This window comes from Oryzias latipes, chromosome 19 (assembly GCF_053564925.1).
Source record: "Oryzias latipes strain Hd-rR chromosome 19, Olatipes_Hd-rR_3.1".
Classification (NCBI taxonomy): Eukaryota; Metazoa; Chordata; class Actinopteri; order Beloniformes; family Adrianichthyidae; genus Oryzias; species Oryzias latipes.
Window position 1 is genome coordinate 12,476,897 of NC_136255.1, and position 27,531 is coordinate 12,504,427.

Consider the following 27,531-nt stretch of genomic DNA (forward strand, 5'->3'; position numbering starts at 1 on the left):
AAGTGGATGCATTAGAATGAAGCAAAGCCGGGAGCTTGTGGATCACCGGTTGTAGCCACGCAGTTACAATGTTTTTCAAAGGCAGTTTTTTGTCTCCTCCTGATTCACAATGATTTGAATAAAGAAATACTCAGAAATATGCTAAATATTTATAATATGAAATATGCTAGGTGATGTGATTTTTTTATGAATATACAAGAAATCTAATGTAACTCTTGCTTCCTTTTGAATCTTTTAAACTCAGAGAAACATGCTGCAAAATACATAAAAATAAAAACTTGCATTCATTTTAATCCTAACTATCCTAACTCCTGATGAGCTTCATTTCTTTTTTCAAAATAAAAGCCTGGCTCAGGTGTAGCCCACAAGGCGGGGCATGCTGGGGAAGGTCTTCCGCATGCTCATGCACTTCTCCTGGTCCAAGAACAGAGAGTTAGCTTTTATGGACAGGTCATTTTCCAGCTTGACTTTGGTCTTCACCAGAGCCTGCAGAGTGTTCTCCGCCTCCATCAGCCTCTCATGGAGCTTTTGGATAGTATCCTCAATCTCCCTCACCTCCGTCACAAGTCTGGGCAACAAAATACAAAGACAATTATTATCACTTATCAAATTGGTGTCTTAACTGACGTAAAATACAAAGAGAAGGTTATGGGAGATTGGACTGGCTGGTGACCTGTGGTATGGGTTGTCTCTGCAGAGCTCTATGTTAGGCCTGCGAGTTCGCTCCTCCAGCCTGGTTTGAGCCACTTTCAGTGGGTTCTCTTTGTCTCTGATGGCTTTCTTTAGAGATTCAATCAGCATCTCCGTCTGGAAGATCTCCTGCATAGTCTAGTTTAGTATGAAAACACAACACATTTTCACAAGTGTTTGGACATAATTTCATTAATTATAAAAATCATCAGATTTTATCAAATGAGAGATGAAGTAGAAAACTAATGCAAAATGATGAGAATTGGTTGCATGCTCCAGACGTTGCCTTAGCCGAAGCCCTTTTATTATAATTGCATTTGGGAGAAGCACTACTCACAGCAGACCAGAGATGAGGTTTATTAACGATGGTGTGTCTTGAATCACGGCTATTATAAGTGTTCAAATGCACTGTAGCTTTCTGAGATTCCACTTAACAGAAGTAATGGTTGATTCAAAAAGCAGGGCAGCAAAAACAATGACAATCTAACCCTGGATTTCCTTTATTTATTGAAGATTGTGAGTTTTCCTAAATAAAACTCACAATCAGAAATAAATAGCATATATCTATTCGGCGCCAGTGTTTGCTGCCAAACGCTGGCGCCATCCATGACCACCAGGAGCAATGTGGGGTTTAGTGTCTTGTCCAAGGACACTTCAATACATTGGGTGGGCAGGACGGGAAACAAATCTGCAATGCTCTGATTCAGGGTAAACCGCTCTTTGTCTGCAACACGACTGCCCCATGAGGCAACAAAACATTCGAAACCCAAGATCTCTTCTTTCAAAGTGACGAATGAAGTAAACGACAGGGTGCAGAATTAAATAGAGTCTTTCTTTATTTTAATGGTGTTTTTTCATGTTGTTAATTTATGTTTTTATGACTAAATAAACGACAGATTTTTTTTAAAGTAATGTGCAAAGAGAAGTGTTTTTTAATGATGTTATTGAATTAATAATTCAGTCCTTTAACACCAGAGCTGTCAGGCAAAATAACACAGTCTTTGAAATATTGTAATTCTTCCACCACTTATGCAATAAATTCCAATGGATTCTTAAGCAGAAAAAAGCAGCATTGCGCTATCCTCAGCTAGTTTATGTTGATCATGAGCACTTCACTGTAAAGTGTTGCATTTCAGTGCAAAGCTGTAATTCAAAAAGTGTCCACACTGAGGCTAAAGCTCCGGTGTTAAAGAATGGAAAAGAGAAAACTATTTAAATTTGAAAACATAAAAAAAAAAAAACCTTTGCCAGGTGTGCCTGCAAGCTGCTCTTAGCGTCGGTGGTTTCTGAAATGCGGTTCGTGAAGGCAACGTTGACGTTGTTGAACTGGTTCCACATTTCATTGGACGTGGTGTTTAGCAAGATCTCGATCTCGTCACGGAGCTTGTGGGAGGTGGCCCGCTCACTCTGGGAGCGCAGTATGTTGTCATCGGTGAACCTGGACCACGAGTCTGGCAGAGACACTCTAGCGAGAAAGACAAAAAATACTCAAATCCTGTATATTGAATGACATGATGATCTACTGCTATTCTGTGTTGCATGAGGATTCATTTAAATGCAAAGTTCCTATTCATTTTGGATCAGATGACTGACCCGTCATCATCTTTGAAAAATGAAAGAAATATGACAGGGTACCGGTAGCTTATAATAGACATGGACATATAAGAACAATTTTGTAACCCAATCAACAAACAGTGTTGTGCTCTACAAAACAGATACTAGTGGAAAAAGTCAAATATGTTTGTTTTTTTTCTAAAATGCACACACACTGTACTTTTCTCTTTATTCATTGATAAATGTCAAGTAGTGAAAAGAGTGAAAACTGTCCCCTACTCCATGTGTTGTGCTCAACAGCATCTGTGCTTAAGACTGGATCATTGCTAGCCCGATTGAAGTCCCTAAAGGCAAACAATGCTGCTCTAGTGCTGATCTGTGCCAGTTTCATGGTGGAAGTAGAGTCTTACGTTCATTTAAACTTTGACCCAGAGGTTTCTGTTTGCTAGGGGCTCAGTATGGACTTCTTTGTTGTAAAGGTAGCATCATGTGCACATGTACTCAAATTTAGCAAAACATGAGGAGTAGAAGGGGAGCAACACATTTTTTCAAAATTAAATAGCTCTTTTACTCACGCATGATCTTGTCTGTCAATCCCCCTGTAATAGCCGATACCATCTGACGTGTTCCTCAGATGGTGGCATCGGTCGTCTATTCTTTGAGCTGTCAGTTTGTCGCTCAGGTCTTTTTCCAACTCATGCTGGGCTGCTCGATTCGAACTTAATTCGTCCCAGAAAAGAACAAACAGTGTTTATGCTTGAAATATGGTTTTGACACACACAATTGTATTAATTTATATACTTACGCTAGCTGAGATGTGGCTCTGTCCAGATGGAGCCTCATCCTCTCCTGACACGACTTTATAACCTCTATCTCCTTGTTTTAGCAGAAGCATGTAGATTATAACATCCTTTCTATTTTAACTTTAAGACTGATATGAGAACTTAGGTATTTGTAGTTGCTCATATTTTACCTTTATAAGGTCTTTTTCCACACCATCATGTACCAGATCTATAGACATCCGCTTCTCTCTGTGGTACAAACACTCTTGAGCTACCTATCAATGAAATTATTGTAACTGAAACAAGTTAACAAAGCTGTGTGTTGTTCATCATCCAACATTTTTGGTGTTGTTTTTGCAGATCCAGTGTGTAATTACTTGAGTGGAGTTCTGAGGCACGAATCAGGTAGTGTACTTTACGATCCCGTGTTCATATACGTTCCAGTATGTCAGGTTCAAGTTTCAGTTGCTTAGAGATGCCTCAAGAAAACCTCCTGCCATCTGATATTTGCCTCGTAGAGTATTTGCAACAGCCAGATCAAGTTGACACACCCTGCTTGACCCAAATGACCGCTGGCACCCTGACAGGGGACTTGATTAACAGAAAAAACTCTGTTCCATCGTAAACAAACCCAGTCTCACTAGAGAAAATGGCGAAAGACATTCACACCTTGACTCCCCACCTCTCTAGGCCCTCAAAGGACTACACAATAGTTGTAGAAAAAGAGGTAGGGAAGGAAATGCAAACATTTGAGCAGTCATTACTTCAGAAACATGGCCTAATTTGTTTTAATTGAATCCTACTTGTCTCTAGTACACAGTGCAGGACAACAAAACATGGCACATCGTTAAAGGCGTTTTTCTCCACTCTTCACTTGTGTGTTTGTGTTTGCTAAGCCATTTTTTTAATATCTTAAAGAAGAAATGGACACCTCTAACCCTTCTAAAAGGACAGGGCAAAGGAAGAAGAAGAGGTAATGCTCAGATATTGTCGGATGGGTGCTATTTTGTGTATCATGTGGTAGTTTTAGCCATAACTCTTACCATTCTCAAAGAAATATCAAAGTTAGTAGGTCAGGACTCTGCCAACCCTGGTTCTAGAAACAACCCTGTTACTATTCCAGCTATTTCCACCCCATTACTGACTGCACCACTTATGACCTATTAAAACACCTGATTCAGGGAGCCAGTAGAAATTAGGGCTGGTATTGTTGGAAAAGCAAACAGAGCGGTAGAACTCAACACCAGGGTTGGGCAGCCCTGTAAAGACAGTTTATCTGTTGAGTCACCAACATTTGGTTTCACATGGAGACTATTGACATTCTTCATCCCTCTTTACATCCAAGCAAACAGTATAAAGTTAGATTTTTTATGCAGTAAGGTGTGGACAAAGCAAAAGACCTGATGTTATAAGTCAACTAAAAGGTTATGAGATGTTCAAAGTACTGATCCCTATAGGAGAAACCAGCTAGTTGAGGACAGATAAAAAATGATTCTGTTAGACTACCATTTTTTTAACCTTTCTTTTTATAAAAATGTTACGTTTCTATCACATTGACCTAAGTAGTTTAGGATCTGTTGTGACACTAGCAAGTCTTAGCTAAAATGCCATTTTTGAAAATGTTTTTTAAAATGATTCAGGAATTCAGAGAGTTTTTATAGAAGTTCAAACCTGGAGGGGCCCCTGAGTTTCTGCCAAGGCTCTTTCCAGCCTCCTCTTCACCTCAGTGAGAGCAGCTATCTCTGTCACCATGTTGTCAATCTCATGACTCAGCTCAGACTTCCAGAACCTAATGTCATTTAGCCGCTCTGAGATGTTCTTGCTGGTGTTCTCTTGTGTTCGTCTGGTGAGCTGATCTTTGTCCTGAATCAGCCTCATGGTGTCTTTCCTTAGTCTCTCCGCACTTTTCCGGGAGGACTCTGACTCCCAGTAATGGCTCTGGTTGGACTTGTACCAGTCATCAGGGGTGTATCGATTAGTCATTGCAGTCCTGTTTGAAGGGAAGAATGATGTTCTGGCCCGAACCAGATCCAGACCGTCATGCTGTATGGATGGGGTTGATGGCATAATGCTGTTGCTTTTGTAAAAACTGTTGGTTCTCCATATATTGGCACTGGGATTGAATGCCATGACTTGCTGGGGGTTTCTGTAGCTGGATGCCATGGTGGAGATTGCAGGGAGGAAGTGGCTGGTCTTCGGCCGAGCGTAGTTGGCTGTCAGAGTGGATCCAATCAGCTCCATTTCTGAGTCAGAGTCAGGCTCTAATTTCCTAACCCAAATGCAAATAATGTCAATTTTTACCAATGAAATTGGGAAATAAATACAGAATGTTGACAGAATATTCTTGACAAAAATGTTTAAACTAAAAGAATCCAACCTATAATAACTTACCAGAGGAAAAACGTTCTTTCGGTTCACGCTTCCCTGTAACTGGTTACCTGTCAGGCTGCCTCTGCTGTGTTTACCTGAGAATGGGCTTAAGAACACCCTGAAGAGGAATGGGATGCATAATACATCAACAAGTCTGCAAGTCATTCATTCAACCAGCCAATGATGTTGCACAGTCCTGGACAGCAGAAGCTGTCCAAGATTTCAGCTGACACAGAAGCAGTTGCCTTGGGTTACGACAACACCTCTGTTTCTGTTTGATGGTTTTTCATTAAAGATTTAAACTTCAAAGCGTTGAATCTGAATTGTAAGTGTAGGGTTTTAGTTTACCTTTTTACTACTTTTTTTTAAAACAAAGTCCTGTGCAACTTTAATAATAAATAATCTTATATTTGTTCTTTTATTAAATCATATTTTATTAGACATATTTTCCTAGCAAACGTGAGAAACTAAAAGTAATGAAAAGAACATAAAACAGTTCACAGGTTTGCATCAAAGTATGATGGCTATTAATTTATTTTCAAATATTACGAATGTATGTTTTTTTAGTTGAGGAAACAGTACTTTCTTGGGAAGGACAGAAATCTGAGCTATGAAGTAGAGGAGCTGAGTTGTTCTCAGCACAGCATCAGGTTGCTTACCGTCATCCTGAGAACCAAGCCCTCTGTATGAATTACAGGTCCCTTTTCAATCATTCATGCTGCCGGAAGAGACCGCACAAAGCTGTAGCACAGAATAATAATCTGTGTTGTGTTACCTACCACTGCAGAGAAGGATATTTGATCATTGGTTAGTTCCTGCTCTAAAACTGCCATGGCGAGAAGATTTAGCTATATCCAATTCACATGACTAAAATCTGAAACATTTACATCATTATATATTTACACTATTTTAACTTGTGTTAAACTGTAGTGAACTTGTACGCTATACAGAACTTATTTAACCACTTTCCCAAGTCCACTTCTGTAACCCTTGTGCTATCTTAGGCACTTTACCATTGGGAGTTGGGTCATCTAAACCCACTAGACAGTGCTCTGAACCTTATTTCTTCAATGATTTGTGATCTTCACTGGTGTCCATGGATTACATGAAATCTTTCCACCTTTATCCACCTTTGTCATGGTAGGGAGAACACGTCGATGCAAGGACGGGGTCATCTAAGATAGCACAACGGTTAATGCTGCATAAGCTTTAAGGGTGTATTAAGCATCTCCACCCATACAAAAGAATGACAACATCCAAAGCAATAATTCTAGTGTGCAAACATGTAGGGAAAACACCCCACACACATGTGTCAGTGCTTCTTCTCCCCACATGCCACAACTTCAAGTACATTCACATTTCAATAAGAAGAGAATTTGAAAGTGTGATTGAAAGATTTAATAGTAAAACAGGAATTTGAGCACGAAATTGCCCATTGTCTTTGGCGGTTAGCATCTTGTATGCTTTGGATGACCTCGGACCATGTGACGAGACCCCAGAGCCCAGATGCTGATGGTGGCTAACCCCAGACCGCTCTGAAGTGAAGAACCAGAAGGAGAACGACGGAGGTCGGCCTATGAAATGTCTGGAATGCAAAGAAACAAACTTCTATGAATTTAAAGGCAAGAACTTGATTGTCATTGGCTTTGAAGAAAGTGGGTACTTTAGCTATTGGCTCAGAGTGAGGCCTAATTGATCAGTGACGAATAAGCAACCCACCTGAAGATAAGGTAGATTGTCCATTAAGCTTCGGTTAAAAGACATTAGTCCATAGATTTCAACTATACCTTTATCAGTTCTGTGAGATATGAAAGTAAATTAGCACAATTTTCAAATTTAACTGGCACTATTGGCTTTCTCTGCACACGTGTGGGGTTTGCGTGCACTCTTCCTCCTATCTAAAAACATGCTTTATAGGTTAATTAGTAATTCTAAATTGTCCTCTATGTGTGACTGTGTGTGGTTGTTTGTCTCTGTGTTGCATTGACCAACTGTTCTCATGAACCCCCTGAGGCTCAGCAAGTTTTCCAGAAATCCTTGCCTTACTCATGACTGATTACCTGGTTCAGGGGTGTCCAGCCAATAGTCAGAGTAGGATACGATGAAAATCAAGTCTATAGAGGCCCATCCCTGCTTCAGGGGTTAAGCTGGACCAGTTATGAGCCAAGAAAACAAGACACTTCATACCTTTGATGTTTTCTGGTAAAATTTAGTTATAAAACATAGCAGGTAAATTTGTTTTCAACTTATCTATGAAATACTTCTGCTTTCATATCCGTAAAAAGTCAGCTGAACTGTTATTTGATTATCTGAGGTCATTCCATGTTTTACTAAGCATCAGAGTGCATTCTACATCAAATGTAATATCAGTAAAATGAGGTTACGTTGGTGACTAAAGTCAAATTGTATTTGAGTCCATAGATTTGAATGTAAATGTGGTTTCCTTCCATTTCCTGCTGTAAGGCATCTAAGAAGCAACGTCAGCCTGTTAATCATCGTTTCGTTTTATTGACGATTTGCAGAAAAGTTTGGGTCAAGAAATTTTAAGTTGAGACCAACAATTAAAAATATGGCTTTTACTAAATTGAGGAATAATGCCTAGACTCATGGATTTCCAAATGCAGAAATGTAGCACATTCTTTATTATGTCAGAGCCTCAGACAAAATATTACAGTTTTTCTTCATTTGTTTGGCTCATTTATTGAAACAAAAATGACTTTCTCAAAGCAAAAAGGTCACGCTTATTCTTCTGCAAAACAGTTCATCTTAATGAAAAAAGCTAATTTCTTTTCCAAAACTTATTAGACAAGCCTCAGAAGCTGATTCTTTTTCTCAGTTTAAGAGTCACTGTCATCAAAATTGTATGGATCCTTCTCTGTTTCTTTGGCTCATTCTCATCCACTTAGTTATTTTCTTAAAATAACTTGAATCACCTGCAGACGCTCATATCTCTCCCAAAACAGTTTCCCCTTTTAATTGTCACATGACCAGTCAGTGCCTTCAAAAGGCATCCTCCCTTTGGCAGTGTGTGACCACTGCAGGTCACAATGCTTAGATGTATTGTCACTATTGAAGAGGTCGAGCTGGAAGAATATAATTATGTATAAAAATTAAAAATAAAAATGGATGTCACAGAAAGAGCAACTTCAGAATTTAGACATCAAACACTCCATACACTTCTCTGTACAAGTCCAGTGTAAAAACACAACCAAAAGAAAAATCAAACCAGCCGACAGTGCTGTAAATGAGGTTTTACGGTAAACTTTACTGATCACTGGTCAATGATGCTCGTTGTCATTCTTTGTATGCTCCTCGCCAGGCACAGGCTCCTCTCTGTTTGGCCAGAGACTTTCCTCCGCATAGCAGCGGATATTTTCCCTTACAATGCAGCGAAGGGAAAAGATGGCATAAATGTCTTAACCATCCCCTGCACTGGCCACCTGTGATTTCCTCACATGCAACATCCACCGCTTCCTGCAAGGACCTCTTATTCTACCACCATGCATCCTTACTCCACCTGCTACTCTATTCTTCTTCCCCCAGCTGCCTCTCTTCCTCTTCATCCAGCAGGAAGTTGACCCAGCTCATTTTGTTGGTGAGGTACCTCCCTCTTCATTGTACTGGCCCTGGCCTTTCTAACCCTTGTGCTATCTTAGATCAGTGTTTTTCAACTAGTGTGCCGTGGGAGATGGTCAAGTGCGCCGTGGGAAATTGCCCTCATTACCTGATCTAAAAACATTTCCCATCTCCAAGAAATCAGCTCTCTGTGTATCCCAACAGGCCCTGATAAAACACTGAGTAGTAAGGAATATAAAAGATCTTAAAATTACTTTTTCTTTGTGTTTATTTAATTCTATTAAAGACATTTTGATAAGAATCACGGTGCCGCGATTTAGCTGCAGCTATAACAGTGTAAGGAAAAGTCCCTTTAACTGTCTCCGCCAATCATTCTGTAAGGCTTAATCACATGTCATCAGTCTGACCAATCAGAAGTGCTTAAAGTCTTCACTTCCTTGTTCTTAATTCTGCTGATAAAGTCGCTCAGTTCTAACAAAAATACCAGCTAAAGCTCGTCTTTAGCTGGTGGTCCATCTCGTAGAAAAAAAACAGCCGCAATTTCCTGCTTTTTCTGCCACAATTATCACAAAAATCCACGTGAGATTGCGGGGGGGGGGGCTGTCGATCAATACAGACCATGAATTTCTGCTTCTTCTTTTTTTTGGATGCTGGTGTGCCGCGGGATTTTTGTCTGGGTTAAAGTGTGCCGTGGCTCAAAAAAGGTTGAAAAACACTGTCTTAGATGACCCCACCCTTACATTGATGTGTTCTCCCTTTCATGAAAAAGGTGGATAAAGGTGGAAAGATTTCATGTAATCCATGGACACCAGTGAAAATCACAAATCATTGAAGAAAAAGGTTCAACACACTATCTAGTGGGTCTAGATGACCCAACTCCCTCCGTTAAAGTGCCTAGGATAGCACAAGGGTCACTCATATTTGCCAGCATTTACAATTATATAGAGCACCTGTGAGGTAACAGAACAGAAATGTGGAAAACTCTTTTTTTTATTTTTTCAGTTTTCATTTTACTTGAGTGCCAACAATTGTGTTGAATTTAACAATTTTCCAAGAAATATATGTATGTTGGTCATAGCATTTTCTCGACTAATTTTGAAAATTGATAAAATTACAGTTCCCACGCTGAAATCTTGCTGACATGTTTTAAAGAGAATGAACATTAGACGGAGAATTGACTAATTAGTTTAGAAAACAAAGATCTAAGTAATTGTAAAATGTTCCAAACCTGGGTTCACTGTGCTAACTCTATGCTTTTTATACAAAACCACTTGGAAAGTTCACTAACACACTTGAGACATGTATTAAGACTATGAAATTGGATGAAAGCAATGAGAAATGACATTCTGTTGTGATAAAGTCTGGAGATTTGTCGATGCAGTTTGGAGAATGTCATTTCAGTTTCAAGAAATGAGCCAAAACTAACAGAGAAAGACTGTAAAAGCTCCTTAGGTTCTGTGATTTTCATTGGTTTTGTCCTTAACCCTTGTGCTATCTTAGATGACCCCACCCTTACTTTGACGTGTTATTCCTACCATGACAAAGGTGGATAAAGGTGGAAAGATTTCATGTAATCCATGGACATCAGTGAGGTTCACAAATCATTGAAGAAAAAAGGTTCAGAGCACTGTCTAGTGGGTCTAGATGACCCAACTCCCAGCGTTAAAGTGCCTAGGACAGCACAAGGGTTAAGCCTCATTAAAATGTTTCTCTTTCTGACGGGTGCATCACTCAGGTAACAAACAGATGTCTCGTTTTTTTTAACATTTAAAGTAAAATGTGAATTATTTTTGTTCCACTTCATAACCGTTCATCCAGGCTTCTGGGTCTCTTTTCTCAACAAAGGCCATGTTGGTTTTTTGTGACCGTGTTGGTTTCTACTCATGAATTGTACATGCAGCTGTCAGTGAGAAGGCCGGCCACACCTGAAGAGGAAATGAGCCGTTAAAACTGATGACCCCCCTGGTTTACTAATGAATCATCCTGAGTCATGCTGGCCCTTGCCCTTCTCAGTATTTATTACATATGTGTATGAATCAATAAAAAAAAAAATAAAAAAAAATCTAGTTTTGATTATTTTGTTGTCTATCTGAACATTTTTTAAAGACCCACTCCAATGATGTTCTCATGGCATTTTTGTAAAGATGGAGGACATATATTAAAAAAAAAATAAGTTTATAGTTTTGTTTCTGAGTATTTTTTTATTAAAATTCTTGTGAATCAGTAACAGAAAAATAATACAAAAAGAGCGTAATTATGATGTTGTGGGCGGGCCACAAGCTCTGTTAGTTGTATTCGAACAGGGGCAGCAAAAACCAATGTATTTTTCCTAAATAAATAACATTAAATGAAAATGTCAAATAAACTACTAATAGATAACTAGTCCGCTATGATATCTATGTAGAAGATCCAATTGTAATTTTTAATGTAAACATGAGTTTGTTAACTTTATCATAGACTTGGAAGACATCAAAACAATAAAATACTGAATGTGCCACAGGCAAAATCAACATGAATCAAGTTCAATCCAGATGGTAATATTTTAAACACAGACATCCAACAACTTTTATCCCCAGAATGCTGAAATTATTCATATTTTGTATTATTCTCATACTGTTGCTGTGAGGATTCTGCAGTTTAGGTGGTCATGTTCTGTCTCCCATCAGTCACTCCAGGTTCATGGAAATCACCCACAGCTGTGTTCGTTTCTGTTCATTGTCCTCAGTGAGTAGAAATGTCTGGTTTTCAATTCTACTTCGTCAGTTAATCTGTTTTTGTTTCTCCACGGAATTTTGTCCTGGTAACGTTTATTCATTAAATGTTAACGTTTTTGCCTTCAAGCACAGTTTCCTGCATTTTGGCTCCTAAACCTCCAGTTGCTGACAGCTGCACTAAATCTGACTCTGGTTCTGTGTTAAGATTCAAACTCTCTCATCCTCTAAACACAGACTTTTGTTTTACAGAAAGATGGTGAAACTGAATGATACAAAGTTTAAAAAAGGCAAATCTAATTAGAAAACATAAAACAGATAGATATTGTAATGATGTTGGACACATACGATATAGTGTCAGACTTGGAGAGGGGAAGCTTTGAACTTGCCATAAAAAGGGTGCATTTATTTTGAAAATTCATCCAGTGTTTTATTTTGTACTTAATACCCAGCTTCCTGTCCCTGCATGGTATGCTTTGCACCGCTCAGATGTCTGGCTAAAGTAGAAACGAACTCCTTGACTAATAGAGCGTTTTTCTGACATATGAACCATATTTAAGCTAGTTAAATCAGTGGACGGCGACTAGTTAGACCAGATTCAAGTTGCTTCGCTGTCACATCTGTTCAGTTCTCCATGGGGCAGCAGCTTTTGTCGCTGTTTCTCAGGAGCCCCAGATTACAAGAAAACGGCTACGATAGAATACCGGTGGGGTTTAAAGTGATGTCTTTTTCTTGTGTCTACAACAGGACTTTATAATTGTAATGTTAAGAAAAAAAAATTAAAAAATAGAGGGCACTTTTTAACACGAGGCGAGAAGGGCAGATGCTCAAGCCCCCTTAGGGCCCTATGTGTGTACGTGCCTGCACTAGATCCATGAACATCTGTGTTTTTCTTGTCTGAGCTGCATCTGACTCAAATCTTTAATGCTGAATAGCTCCAATATTGCTTGTCATTTTTGTTGCAGCGCTAATGTTAGGCTTGGGTTGTGAGGGGCTGTAAACTAGAGTGCAAGCATGTAAACAGAGAGCTCTCAACAAAGAGGAGGGAAAAGGGGGGTAAAGAACATACTGCAAAATAGACGCTCTGCAGGAACTACGTCCAAGAAAACAACACAGGCTTTTTGATTTTAGCTAAAAATGACATAATGATAAAACGGTTTTACAATAAATCAATTTTAGCACTTCTGCACATTTGTGCAGTTGGAACGATTCAAACTCATTTCACTCTGTTTGCTTCAGTGGAAATTCCACCCTGACAAGTGTTCATTACGAGGCAAACCAAGGCAGGCCAAAGTTCAACCGTTTGATAAGCATCAGAGTTCTGATTACCTCTGCTTTCTATGCCTTACCTGTAACAGGAAGTCTGTCACAGTAAAAACATAAATCTAAGATGCCGTAAACTTAGAAAGCAGAAATCAATTAACCAAACAAAAAACATCTTTTCTTATTTATTTGCTTGAAATAGAAATGGCCTTTCAAGATGTAAACGGCGGAATTCTGGTTATTGAAAACATGTTTTTGTTTATTATCTTTCTATGTCACAAAAATGTTCAGCCTGCTGGTATTCCAGGATCTGGTTCTTGATTTGAACTGGTGAAAAGATATTTTAGAAAAAAGTGTAGAGCATGAAGGTGCAGGGGAGGGCAATGCATAAGGGAAAACAGACAGCAAAGGGGTAAGCAGACTTTGGTCATCCCCCCACTCTGCGATCAAGGCGCCCAGTCGCGAACTTCCAGTGTGGGACGTGGGGTTATGAATGGAGGGCTTTGTCCAGGCCGTGATCATCACATTCCACCAGAGCCACTCTGTGGCGTGCAGCAGAGCGGAGGAGGTTGAATGCCAGGACCGGACACCAGGAAGCCATTTCCCCTCCTATCGTACAGCCATGAAAAAAGACAATATTATTTTTATATTGTAGAGCCTATAGATATGGGAATTTGAAAGATCTGATGATAAGTCTCTAGAAACCTTTTCTATATTTTCTGTAAAACAGAGCCTCTGCTGGTTGCTCTTTGAATTACTACCACAAATTGTGAGCTTTTTGTGCTTGTTTTAAAATATTATTTATTATTAACAAAAGTGCAGAAATTGATCTTAAATAAAATAAATGCTTCATTCCTGTCTTTAACATAGAGAAAATGAATATTCATCAACAGTGTTTCTATTTCATCTCAGATTATGACTTTTTTACAATCCTGGATGTGTCTTTTACTTCCATTTCCTCCTTAAATTAGAGCAAAGGATGCATGACACAAAGGAAGCTGAATACTGGAAGATTCTGCAGACTCATGGTCAGAGGAATACTTTGTGCTTTAGGAGGAACAAAGGGCTTTGCATTTCTCATGTTGGTGACACTTAGAGCAAGTGTGTGACATCTTGCCAGCTGGTTTGTCAAACGTCAAGAAAGGAACCAAAATAGGCCAAACGCCTCCAGGGTTTTCAATTTTTAAAATTTGATTCATTCTTTGTTGTCGGTGTTGCATATAAACTCTTTGTCATCATCTGTTTCCGCACAGCTGGTAACCCTGACAGGATGAACTCATTTGGGCCACTTTTTATACTTAATGATCAACTTTTAAATAAACAGAAACATAATAACTTTGTTTGTATCTATTTTAAATGTTTTTATGTTGTATGTCAAAACTAAAACTAAAAGATCTTGATACTGGACAAGTCTTTACAAGGTTATTTAAAAAAAAGGCTTTAACAGAATATGCTAAGAAGTGGATGGACTGCATTAAGGTTTTATAAGTCATATTTAAAGTTTTTCGATCAGTTTTAAAAGCGTTCCTAGCGGTCTTTTAATTATGCTTATGCTGTTTTTAGCTAAGATTTAAAAATTTTGTTTTCTAGGTCAACGCTTCTGCAGTAGTTCATTAGAAATTCACCTCTGAGTTGTGGGAGGAGCTTTCCGCTAACCATAACTGAGCTCTCTGTCAACACGCTATCCCTCTAGCTAACAATTCCCTCACACCCCCAACCTAATATTACCGTTGTAACAAAAATGGCTAGCAATATCGCAGCTATCCAGCCATAATGTTTGGAGCCAGATTCCAGCTCAGATGTACATGGTTCTATTTGTCTGCAAGTGAATGCATCAGGATGGAGTTGGGCGGAGCTTGTGGCCTGCCTAGTATATTTCCTGCATCACAAAACCGTTCTTTTTTAAACTGCATTTTTCTCTTCTTCTCCTGTCTCATAATGATTTGAACAAAGAAATGCTGAGAAAATAATTTAAAGCTTAATTTTCTTTAAAAATAAAAAGCCACACGAACATTTTAAAAAGACTGAAAACACCATTTTCATCAGAGTGGGTTTTTAAGACTCAAAGCAAGCGTTTTATAAGGTTTTTTGTTTTTTCAGAGGAACATCTATCGACAGATTGTGGACTGATTACATCAATGATTGCCCTAATAGCCAGTGCTGGGTTTGGCAAAAACAGACAGAATTTTAAATGACATTTTTGTTACGATAATGTATGGCAACCATTAAAATTTGAGTTGTTGTTTTTTTTTAAATATATTTTTCTCTTTTTAACCCTTGTGGTATCCTAGGCACATTAACATTGGGAGTTGGGTCATCTAGACCCACTAGACAGTGCGCTGAACCTTTTTTCTTCAATGATTTGTGATCTTCACTGGTGTCCATGGATTACATGAAATCTTTCCACCTTTATCCACCTTTGTCATGGAAGGAATAACACGTCAATGTAAGGGTGGGTCATCTATGATAGCACAAGGGTTATAGAACAGTAGCCATTGTCTTTAGCAGCTTACAGCTAGATTGAATTGTTTTCAGCAACATATTAACTTAAAGATAAGCAGCAAAACTTCTTCAAAAAAAAAAAAAAGTTAAAAAAGTAGAACCGTATTTTCCGCATTATAAGAAGCACTAAGAAAAGCTCACAATTTTTTTCAAAAAAATGACAGAGTGCTTTATATGTGGAAGAATTTTGGTTGTGTTTACTAAAGTGATTTTAGGAAGAACACACCGCTCAGTCAAAATGTCAGTCTGTATTTTTATTTGGGTGTTGTAAATTTGCAAACGCATCTAACGTGTAGCGATGATTAAACCGTTTTTTTTTTACATCAGTCTGTTTCTTACAGGTTGCAAAAACGTTTGTGCCATTGTAAATACGCTAATGCAGAATATGCATTATCGTTGTCAGACTTTGTTTTTTTTTCCGTTTTTTACATCAGTGTTTTTTACATGACGCTAAAGCAGCTAATGCTGCTAACATGGCTTATGCACAGCGTGTTAAAAAACGAGGTCTAAAATTACTGTGAAACTCTTGTCTCACATTGTGGCTTATTTAGTTTGTTGTACTTTATATTTACATAACACATAAGTTCAAAAATACACCATTTATTGACGGTGTGTCATGTAATCCAAGGTGCCCTACAGTGTGAGAAATATAAAAAAAATTATATATTTATACTACTATAATATTTAACTTCTTACCTCAAAGAAATCTATCATATAAAAAAAATATAAATTACCCCCTAATAATGTGAGAAACTGTCCTGAAATATATATTTTTCAGGTAATTTTCACTACAAGCTTTAAGGCAACTCAAATTTATTGTAGAACCCACAAGGCTTTCTATAAATTGTATTTTAAATGTAGGTATTTTTCTTTTTAATTACAGTAAAAATGAAATATGGTCCGAGGTTTTGCACTCTACATGAACAACAATGAGCTCAAAGATTCTTTTTTTATCTACACAAAAAAGCAATACAAAAATAGCAAAACCATGTGGCCAAACAATTTTAACAGGGGGCTGCTAAAGTTTACAACTCTAAATAACTCAAAGAAAATAAAAAAAGGGCCTCTTTAAAAACAAACATTCCCAAACGGTGATTGGAAATTCTGATATTACGGGGGAAGAAGAACGTGCTGCAAAATAACAAACTAAGCAGAAGACATGCATACAAAGCTGGGGCTATACATTCCCAGTGCGTTCTGCCAAAGGTCAGGGTGCATGTAGTAACATATCAGATGAATTTAAAGGCATGTGCCCGGGTAAAACCAGCCAAGGTACACATACAGCTGCAGTATAAATACGCTTTAAACGATTCTTACTATGTCTGTACCTCCAAAGTGCACCTTTGACAAAAGCAAGAATGGTTTCCTGCTAAATGTTTTTCATTTTAAGAACATTATAGTGTCATTTGCACATACCCCGAAATTCTTTCCTAATAGCTCCCATATGGCAACCGAAAGGTCAAGGAAGATTCAGATTTAGCCCTACGAGGTGGAAAAAAAAAAAAAAGACATTACTTTTTTTGTTCAAACATTTTCCAGCCCCTGGTTCCCTCCCTCCAAAATGCCAAAGGCATGTGGCTGTCGGCTCCCTCAACCTTTCAAACTGTTCTCATATTCAGACCAAAGTAGAAAGGCACTATTGTCAGTGTCTTCAGAGTAACTCATGGAGTTTCTCTCTGGCAGCTTCCAGATCATAAAATTAGGGCTGTGGGATCTCCTTGTTAGACCAAATTTCCCACCTTTTTCGGGAATGTAGTGTGGGAGGTGTTTATCCAAATCTAACTGTGGGTCAGGGGCGTGCTGTCGGCGGAGGAACAAGAAATCCAAAAAAGAAAAAACAATGGTCCACTTTTGGCAGAAAATGACCACAGACTTTCAACCGACCATTACAGCTTGGTACAACCCAACGTAATGTTAGCTTTGGTTGGAGGATGATGTTGTTTTAGAAGCTGTGCGTTTGTACGTAACAGGTGCATGCAGCACATGAAGGATGTTCAGAGCTGCAGCTTAGGCCCCTGCATGGCCCGGCTGCAATGGAGGAAGCTCTGGTCTCATCTTGTGTGAAGGAACAGACAGATTGCAGCAGCTGGGAATGCCTCAATGGGAGGAGCAAAAGCCTCTAAACGTGAGTTCTAAATAAAAGCCAGAAATGTTTCTCTTGGATGTCAAGAGGTAAAGATGGCTGGCAGCACAGTGGAATTCGTTGTATCATAACACAGAAAAAAAAAGGTTGTCTGTGTTTTTTTTATTTTTTTGGATTAACAGTTACTCTTAAGCTACAACACCGGCCATGTGATGCGGGTTTCACAACATGCTAAACACGGGTTTAAACCGACTGTATTTCTATAGCAAAAGCAGGAAGAGGATTGCATCAAAAAGCCAAGTCTTCACTTATACAGTATACTGCTGAACCTCTTTCTTTGTGTTTTTTTTTTCCTTTATTGACTTACTTTTCACAGGTGGAGTCTACTGTCTTGTCAGTACACAGAAACACAGACGGGTGGGTAAAGATTTGCAAACAAGAAGGGCTATAAATTAGCTTCAGGTGAAACTTCACCCCCTTTGTGAACCCTGCATACATGTTTGACAGTAACACAGTGATACAAGTTTTGGAATAGCCAAGTTTTTCAAGTTTAAGCTTATAAAGTTCAATAAAATGCCTAAAATAATATCAAAGTAAGTTATTTACCACCATTAATTTATAGAAAAGGTTATATAAGAACCAAAAACTGTTTCAGAATTACACAAAAAGTTGTTTACATGCAAGAGAGGTTTATCGAGCTTTAAGTTGTTACAGATGTACAACTTCTCTTAATTGCATAAAACCTTCTCTACAAAAAAGCAGTGTTAAAACACATTGGTGGTACTATACTCTTCATTTAAACAGTAAACTCTACCACCGCACCACTGACCTGGTCCAGTGTCTCTGTGACATTAGACTGGGAACTCATGGGTTCCAATTCACCAAATGCCGATCGGCTCAATGCCGATACCTTACGTGATACCCAGCAACATGGGGTTTAAATGGGTGGTTTAACCACCAAATGGTTCCTGAGCACTGCTATAACTGTAGCCCCCCTAGTTGGTGTGTGACAACTTGTGGGAGTTTCACTTTAACTTAATTGCACAGCTGAAACTAGTGGGCTGTGAAACAAATGCCATTAAAAATGATGAACAGTAATAAACGACTGATCAAAACAATGCAGGCCTTTCTTACCAAAAACGTTATTGAAAATTGTTTCTTTTACCATCTAAAAGGGCTCTGGCAGGGGGGAAACTTTGACAGGCAGAGGTCATGCAGGCCTAAAGTCACCTCTGAGTTTCTGAGCCAACATCAACATGAAAGGCGGCTCACAGGATGAGAGATTTAAGAACAGCCGAATTATGATTATATTAAGCCGTCTTCACTTTCAAATGTAGGGCTTCAAATTGCAGGATTGACAGGACAAATTGCAGCAAGAAGGGCATTGTTAAAACTATAGGACTGGTAACAATGGACTACTGAGGACTGGAAGAAGGTGATTCAGAGTGATGAATTAAAATCTTTGGTTCATCATGAAGAATTTTTATAAAATGCCTCCATAAAAAATGGAAGTTTGTGATATCAGCTTGTGACATCAACTGTCAAATATGGAGGAGGAAGTGTGATGGTATGGAGCTGTTTGCTGCAGTCTCCAGAACCGAATCCCATTGAGATAAATGGTGTTTGGGATGAACGCATAGCTAACTACAAATATTAAATGTTTGTGAAAACTTTTTACAGGAGACTTAGAAAAAACTTTATAAAAATCATTATTTCTATGTAGCAAAGATCTTGTCACTATGTCCAGCAGTTATATTTGTAAATGTAGCTACTACTAATGTAGATTGTGTTCTATAAATTGATTTCAGGACTTTTCTTTGAATCTCCAGGATTAGTGTTTTATCTCTTTACCCCAACTTATTCCAGCTTCTGTTGCAAATTTCCACCAAGCTACTTTCATTTAGAGACTAATAAAATTCAAAACAGTAACAGAAAGCAAACTGAGCACACAACAAGCAGACTCTGGTTTTTCAGCAGTTTATGGGTCAATTAAAATACTTCTTCATTAAAGAGTTGAAGTGTAATCAGTCTGGCTTTATAATGTGTCTTGTTCATAAAATTGTTCTCTGTATGTTAGCACAAACAATACAACCCCAATGGTTTATTTTCTGACTTACAAAAATAATAATTGCTGTGTGGTTCTGTAATGCCTCTACGTATGCTTGCCTTGTCACAGTCTTAGATTTCCTGACATCATAGCTTTATTAATTGAAAATATGGCAAACACGTGACGTAAAGATCCTGGTTTTTGTACTCATATTACATTAAAGCATTAGATTTAGCTCGGAAAAAAACAATCAGGACAGTTATGTCCCTGTCTTCCATCGATGCCACATCCAGACATTGTTCAAGCTGCTGTGCTCAACACATAGTTGCAGAACCGTTTCCCACAAAGCATTTGACCACCCACGACATCAAACCACATTATAACAGTGCTCCAAAACCAAAGTGAGGAGTAGTGTTTTATGGCCTAAATCCAGTGTTTCCTCTTGCATAGACAGCACACAGATTGCGTGCCTCCATGGTGGATGTTGGCTCTTTGGGACAGCAGGGTGCAGCTGTATTCAGGATGGGGAGTAACTCGGTGGAAAACTTGTTAAATCTTTGCCTGCACATCACCAACCACTTAAAAAAATATGCAATGGTTGCATGCAAGTGAAAAATAGCTCACCGCAGTTGACATTTTGTCCTTATATGCACCCCTACTGGGCAGGATGAGAATCATCTTTTGATTGATTTGATTGTATAAGCATTCCCAGTGGTCTTTTTATTATGGTTTTGGCATTTTTTTTGCCAAAATAAAAAAACAAAAAAGTGTTGTAGTTTTTTAGTTCGTAGTTACTGCAGTAGTTTATAAAAAAATAATTCACCTCTGAGTTGTGGGTGGGACAGTTGGTGCAGAGCAATCCCACCCCCCTTCTCCTCTCCATTACTGAGAGCTCAGAGCAGGGAGCTTGTGACCTGCCCAGTGTATTTTCTACATTACAAATGGGCTCTTTTTTAAACTGCATTTTTTTCTCTGCTCCTGCTTCACAGTTTGAGTAAAGAAATACTCAGAAAAAACAGATTTAAGTTCAATTTTCTTTATATTCGTCCTCTATCTTCAGAAAGATACATTAAGATTTCCTTTATATTAGCAATATAATCATATTAATTTTCTTATTTTATAATTTCATAGTGTACATAAATATTATTCTTCATCATCTTCAATTTTCTATCTTCTAAAAATACTAACAAAAGGGGGGAAAAAATTGTTTATATCTGAACAACAATATGATAACTTTTGGAAATCAGCGGTATATAAGAGGCAATGATTTCAATATGAAGGTTTACCAGTACAGTAGATTGGATTGGACAATATTGGCAGAAAGTTGGGAAAATGTTACAAATTCTTGTGTCTCAATAATAGGAAAAATGTTTCAAATGGATATTTCACCTGGTAACATGTGAGTTTACCACTTTTGGTAAAACTTGCACACAAGCAGCAAGGAAATAACTGAACTGACTTTGGCTTGTTACCATAAATGTACAATATCAATCATGTGCAGGATTAAATAACTCTATTGTGGCTGGAAAATGATTCACCGTCGTTGTCAGTTTTGTTTCGGTGCACACACATACTAAACAAAAATACACGTTTTTGCAGTCACAGTTCCTTACACTCAGCATGAAATCAAGACCCAGCAGTAAATCATGTCTTTGCACAGAACCACAGTCATAATTTCAGTCGCTGCAAAGAAAATAAATCCTGTTGTCTTGCCAGAAGGCCTCCAGTGTGCCTGAAAATGTGCCTGCATGAAGGCATAGCTGCTGGGAATATGGTTTATTAGTCATGCTATGCTAGCTCTTGTTGTGGGCTCAAATAAGCCAGGGTAGCAGCCCACTGTTGCAAACAAAGAGCCGCTTTGTGCAGCATCAATATGCCCACTTCAAAGCCCCACTGTGTCTGTGTCTGCCAGGAAACCCAGCCAGGGCTCACCCACCTTCCAAATTCATGCGGCCATCAAACTGCTTGTCGTGTGATGCTGCAGAAACGTTTTTTGCAGAATGCGTCACGGAGCCCGTCTCTGTCGGCCTTGCAGACATAGAGCTTTTTATTTCATCATCCCTCTTCCCCTGCTCAGCGGAATCCTCTGAATTGTCTGCTGTGAGGTCAAAGGCGGGATAAAGCTTTGCAGGACATTATTTTTGCTGGAACGAACAGGGGGTGAGAAATGTGGAGTGAACACAGCTCAGCACTCTGGGTTTATTACTTAACCCTAATGCTATCTTAGATGACCCCACCCTACCATGACAAAGGAGGAAAGATTTTATGTAATCCATGGACACCAGTGAAGATCACAAATCATTGAAGAAAAAAAGGTTCAGCGCACTATCTAGTGGGTCTAAATGACCCAACTCCCAATGGTAAAGTGCCTAGGATAGCACAAGGGTTACGAAGGAAAAAGGGTGGAGATAGAGGGCAAGACGACAGAACACAGAGAAAAGGAAGGTCATCCGAGTTCACACAGGAAATGGTGAAAAATGCTGAAAGGATGCAAGTAAGAAAATGAGGATCTTTAAATGCCGCAGGTTGTTTTTATGTTTATTTGTTTTGTCAATTATCTCACTTTACTGAGACTGGCTTCATCTGAGCATGCACCAGACAAATGAGGCATCTTATTTCATTCCCGAGAAGACATTATCTGCTGCAGATAATGATATACTGTACGCTAAAACAGATCACCTCTGTGGGTTTGATTTACCTGACAGTAAGGGGAAGCACGCAGGGCACTAACCTACTCATTTCTAGAAACATTGCTATTCTTTTGCTAGTCACTTTATGTTAACAAACTGTGATATAGGTAGTTATGTAGGGAAAACCATTTCTTAGGAAATGAGTGAGAAAATATAGTATTGTACCGTGCTTTTGACAGAGGCCTAACAGCTTTTTGAGTTGCAAATTAGAGTTGACAAAGGGTGTATCCAGACTGGACTCATTTGATTCGCTTAAAGTGAACCAGATTTCGTTTCCCCTGATAATCCGGAACAAATTTCAGTCTGAATACACCCAAGCGGACGATGCCCCATGACCACAAACCGCTCTCTGACCCATCTTTTGAGGCGGTCTGCGTTAAACTGAGCTCCAGTTAGCTCTGAGTTTCTTCCATACTTGGAGCGGAAACACTGAACCAAAACCGCCACCTTAACTTGGCATTAGGGGATGAAAACGGAGTAGGAAGGAAGTAAGTATGACGATGAGACAGGTGGTGGAATTAAAACAAGTTCATTAAAACAACTTTTAACACGATACATATTGCTTCTCACACTCTTTTACCAATTTATATGTCAGAAACATTTATCAGTAGCAAGTAAAAAGTGTTGTACCTGACGTTAATACAGATGTTCAAAATTAGTCTGCAAAATATACAATTTTAATAAGTGAAGCACAAGGAATAAAACGATTCCATTAATTGTTCTCTTGCTGCTTTGCTCTGCCCTCGTAATTCCTGGCCAATGACTGAAGAGATCTTTAGTCACATGGGTTCATTTACAAGCTTTAGTTTGAAACAGAAATCTCTGGTAGACGGCAGACCAAATATTGAAAACAGACCAAACGCAAGTTTCAGAACTCTGTTCGGACCAACAAACCTTTCCAGTCTGAGTCCCCCCATAAATTCAGATTTCTTGGTTGGTGAGGCTCTAACACCAAAGCTCTGTTCTCTCAAGGAAATGGTTGATTCAACTGTATTTGTGGAATTTTTCTCCTTGGGCCCTGACAGTCAAATACCTCAGATGGTGACAAACATTAGTAATCAATTAATGTCCTGCAGCAGTCCAGGACTGCAAGGACCAGATTGTCTTTTTTATCAACTCTTCCTTCTGACAGTGCATTTAACCAAAACTTTTGCCCCCTCACATCCTATGTGAAAAAAAAAAAATCAACAAAATTAGCATATGCCTAGTACTCAGAGAGAAGGAAGTCACCCCTACTAAAATCAAAAAGATGACATCACAGCGGGAGAAACAACCGTCAAAAAAGCAACTAGGGCCAAAATCTCTTATGAGGTTCAAAAAATGTTTCAAAGTTCAACAAATAAAAGAAAACACACATGTCTGGGATATCTAAAGGAAGTGGTGAAATCATTATGGGGTGGCCCCAGGACCCTTGGCTTGGTGGCCATATTGTGGCAATGTGAAATGTGGCGATTTTTACATTTTTTGCATATTATAGGAGAAAGCGTTCTTCATGAAGTTTTAAAAACACGTCCCCAACTTAAGTCTACAACCACAACTAAACTTTTGTTGACCTTTGATCTGGGAAAGAGGCCTCCATCTTGAATTTTCAAAAAAAGAATGTAACCCTTGTGCTATCCTAGGCACTTTACCATCGGGAGTTGGGTCATCCAGACCCACTAGACCTTTTTTCTTCAATGATTTGTGATCTTCACTGGTATCCATGGATTACATGAAATCTTTCCACCTTTATCCACCTTTGTCATGGTAGGGAGAACACTTCAATGCAAGGATGGGGTCATCTAAGATAGCACAAGGGTTAAAAAAAAAAAAATCACCTTTAGCAACAGGTACAAATTTATTTGTAATGGATAAGTCTTTGAGCCTCATTGAAAAGCTACTTGGGGACAAAAAAATTTTGGAAATAAAATGCGTAGAATCCCTGGCTCAAGCTAAACAAAATGATATGGCATACAATATGAACATAATAGTGATGTGGGCGTGGTTTACAAAACCCCTCTGTTGCCGAGGAAAGTCAAACATTTACTCTTGCCGATTCTTCTAAAAATTGTATTAATATGTTTGTCACTCCCAGGCGACCAAAACATTAAATGGTTGCTATGGAGATATAGCCGACAGAAAAGTCGGCATTTTGAAAAATTTTTTTTTTTTTTTTTTACAGGAATTTGTCACATGGGTGGGGTGGCAAAGGTTGAGTGCAGGAAGCACCTGTGGGCGCACATTCAATTTAAGATTTTTCTTTGTCAGATTCTTATGAACACGGTCTGTTTTTTTTTTTTTTTACTTTCTACATGTTTGTCCTTCAATACAAATTTGTCCTTCAATACAAAATACAAGAAATACTTACGGTTTGCATATTTATAGTAGAGGTGACTTGTCTCCGAATGCAGAAGTGATGCGGTGCTCCCTCACAGCATTTGCTTCCGTCAGCAGAACTATGTAACCCTCCAATCTGCCAAAACTTCTGAAAAAGTGTTTCGAGTCAAAGACTCTGACGTAACAGACAGTTGACAACTCAAATACCACACAATTCTTTTCTTTTTTTTACATAATTAAGCTCAAAGTGGTTGTGTTTGGGTAAAACGGCACAAGAAAAAAAATGAATTTGTTGAACTTGATGTTTTATTTGAAAGAGGGGTGGGAACTTTGTTTAGCCGAGCCTGAAAGGGTTTGTTTGAAATGTGAGTGGAAGCGTAGAAGAGCGGGGAGAGCGGGCAGCTGCACTCTGGAATCGGAATGTATTTGTTGACCTGAAGCGTCCTTAAAACACTTCAGGCTGCAGATGCTCCTGATAGTATCTTCAGATTCTTCAGGCCATGTTGTTAGCAGATTTACACTCAACTTTCCATTTCTCCAACAAATACTGTGCATAATGGAACCATGCAGAACCCAGCGCTGGCTGTTTTTCTGCCTCTGAACGTTGAAAAGCTTCAGGAATGCTGCTGGCCTTGGCTAGTGCCAGCACTGGTAACACCCAGAGTATGTGAAGCATGTCAGGCTGGGTGGGCTTACGCTTTATAAATATAACCTTCTAAACATGTCCAAAATTCTCTGTGAGGCTTTTGCCGCCACAAGCTTCATCATGCAGATAATGTACTGTATATAAATAAAGGGAGGCACGTGTGCCTAAATGAGTGCGTTTGTACGTACATGTGTCAAGGCAACCGCATATCTGACAGTTCACAAGTACAGTATTAGACAGAAAGAGTTATGCTCGCTTGCTTAGCTGCAGTTTGTGGACACCATCCCCAAAGATGTATCCCCTGCAGAGACATCATGCTGTTCCTGTGCAGGAAGTGCAGCTGCAGGTCACTTCCGCACTTGCTGATAAACTGAAACGGTTGGTCTGAGGACAGCAGAGGCTCGCTGTTTTTGTGGTTCTGTTACAGTTATGATAACACGCTTGTATTTCTATTTCTGTGATACTTGAAAATAGCACACAAAAAAATTACCCAAAAATTCAAATAGTGAACCACATGAAAATATTATACTTAGAGTATGTTTAAATAAATCTATGCATTATCAACACATGCAGATCTGGTTGGAGGTCAAATTTTACAGTAATGAAGAAACTGCCACTTAGAGTTTTACTGCTCTGGTGTCCCCCTGAGCTTTAATTTAGGCTCCCTATTCATGTACTTTTTTTGTTGTTATGTCCTTTGCAATACCACAGAGGTTTGAAAAAAGTATTAATTTTAATCAAAGTTGAGTTAAAAAAGCATATTTCACTAAATTGAAGACCTTTTGTGTCTATTATGTTTCATTATTATGTTCAGGTATGCTTGTTGACCAAATAACACTTTAGTCAGCTTAATTGTTTGTTTAAAAAAAAAAGTTATAAATAAAACCAAAACCAGCCAAAAAATGGACAGGGATAGAGACAAAATGTTTGTTTTTAATTAAATAATAAGGTTAAAAAATAATCTATGCGTGAACTTTGATGTTTATCTTATTTTCAACGAGGCAATAATAATTTAAAAAAAAATTTCCCAGTTTTTATTTTTACCCTCAGAGAGAACACAAATGTGGAGAACATGGGACTTTAACTCTAAGTTTCATTTTAAATACGTCCGTCCAACAAAAAAATCCTGCTTTGGGAATACGTGCAGGCCAACACAGCAATATGCAATCTTCTCTTCTTATGCACTTGAGCTTGTGCACACTGGACGGGGCACGTGTTCTCTTTCATAAGAAAAATGCCACAAGTACATGTCAAAAACTGAAAAAACATGATCTTTATCGGAGGGGGACTTTAAAGACACTTTCTTAGATCTGGTTTGATATCAAATTGTACAGTAAAAGAGAAGAAACTGCACTCTTTTTACTGCAACTCTGTTTCTGCTCTGGTGTCCCTCCTTCTTTTTTTTGTTACGCCCTTTTTTTTAATAAAATCATTATTTTCAGTACCTCTAAGGGTTCAAAAAACAAATAATTTATAATTTGACAAAGTTGAGTTAAAAATGCTGATTTCTCTTTGTGCCTGAGTATTGTTTTCAAGTATGCTTCTTGACCGAATAACGCTTTAGTTAGCTTAATCTTTTTTTTAATTAAATTTAGGAATACAACAAAAACCACAATCACATCTCAGCAAAAATGAATATAAAGATGGTTCATCTGAGTTTTTGTGTTTTTTTAAATGTCCATACAAATAAGCCCTTTGACTTAAGGGGCGTTGTGGGATTCCACTGTGTGTGGTCTTCACATTGACTTCTTTGTCTTTTGCAAGCTTGACAAAAATGTTCCTGGAAGGTTTGACTTTGGTCCCCAGTCTGTGAATTCTCTGTGGTCCCCGAAACCCAAAGACAAACCGACTCAATCCCTCACTGACATGCTAAAGTGGTGCTGGCCCTTTGGCAGCTTTCCAGACTTTTTAACCCTTGTGCTATCTTAGGCACTTGAACATTGGGAGTTGGGTCATCTAGACCAGTGTTTTTCAACCTTTTTTGAGCCACGGCACACTTTAACCTTGACAAAAATCCCGCGGCACACCAGCATCCAAAAAAATAGATAAATAAAAAAAACAAGAAAAAGCTCAGTCTGTATTGATCTACAGCCGCTCTGCAATCTCACATGCATTTTTGTGATAATTGGTACAGAAAACGCTGAAAGCTGCAGCTGTTTTTTCTAAAAGATGTATTAAAAATTCAGTCAAAAGATTCAAAAACTGTTTGATGTGTGTTCGTTGTTTTAAGACGTTGAGAGGAGAGACTCATTGTGCGCTAAGACAGTCACTTTACTGCATCATGGGAGATGTAGTGCTCCT

At 38.6% G+C, this 27,531-nt stretch overlaps 1 protein-coding gene across 3 annotated transcripts; it reads right to left on the reverse strand.

The window, feature by feature from the left end:
- Positions 1-219: 219 nt before the first annotated feature.
- Positions 220-27,531, reverse strand: tekt3 (tektin 3). 3 transcript variants are annotated; one of them, XM_078937623.1, is made up of 10 exons: positions 21,515-22,635; positions 16,865-16,930; positions 5,418-6,981; positions 4,698-5,295; positions 3,218-3,301; positions 3,050-3,120; positions 2,820-2,963; positions 1,933-2,155; positions 674-828; positions 220-568 (listed from the first exon to the last, which is right to left on the reverse strand). In XM_078937623.1, the coding sequence occupies exons 4-10, from the start codon at positions 5,265-5,267 to the stop codon at positions 352-354; spliced, it is 1,464 nt and encodes a 487-aa protein (XP_078793749.1). In that variant the 5' UTR covers positions 5,268-5,295; positions 5,418-6,981; positions 16,865-16,930; positions 21,515-22,635; the 3' UTR covers positions 220-351. The 3 variants fall into 3 exon arrangements, with proteins under 3 accessions (XP_078793749.1, XP_078793750.1, XP_004080636.1); XM_078937624.1 differs by lacking the exons at positions 16,865-16,930; positions 21,515-22,635 and adding an exon at positions 24,616-27,531; XM_004080588.5 differs by lacking the exon at positions 16,865-16,930.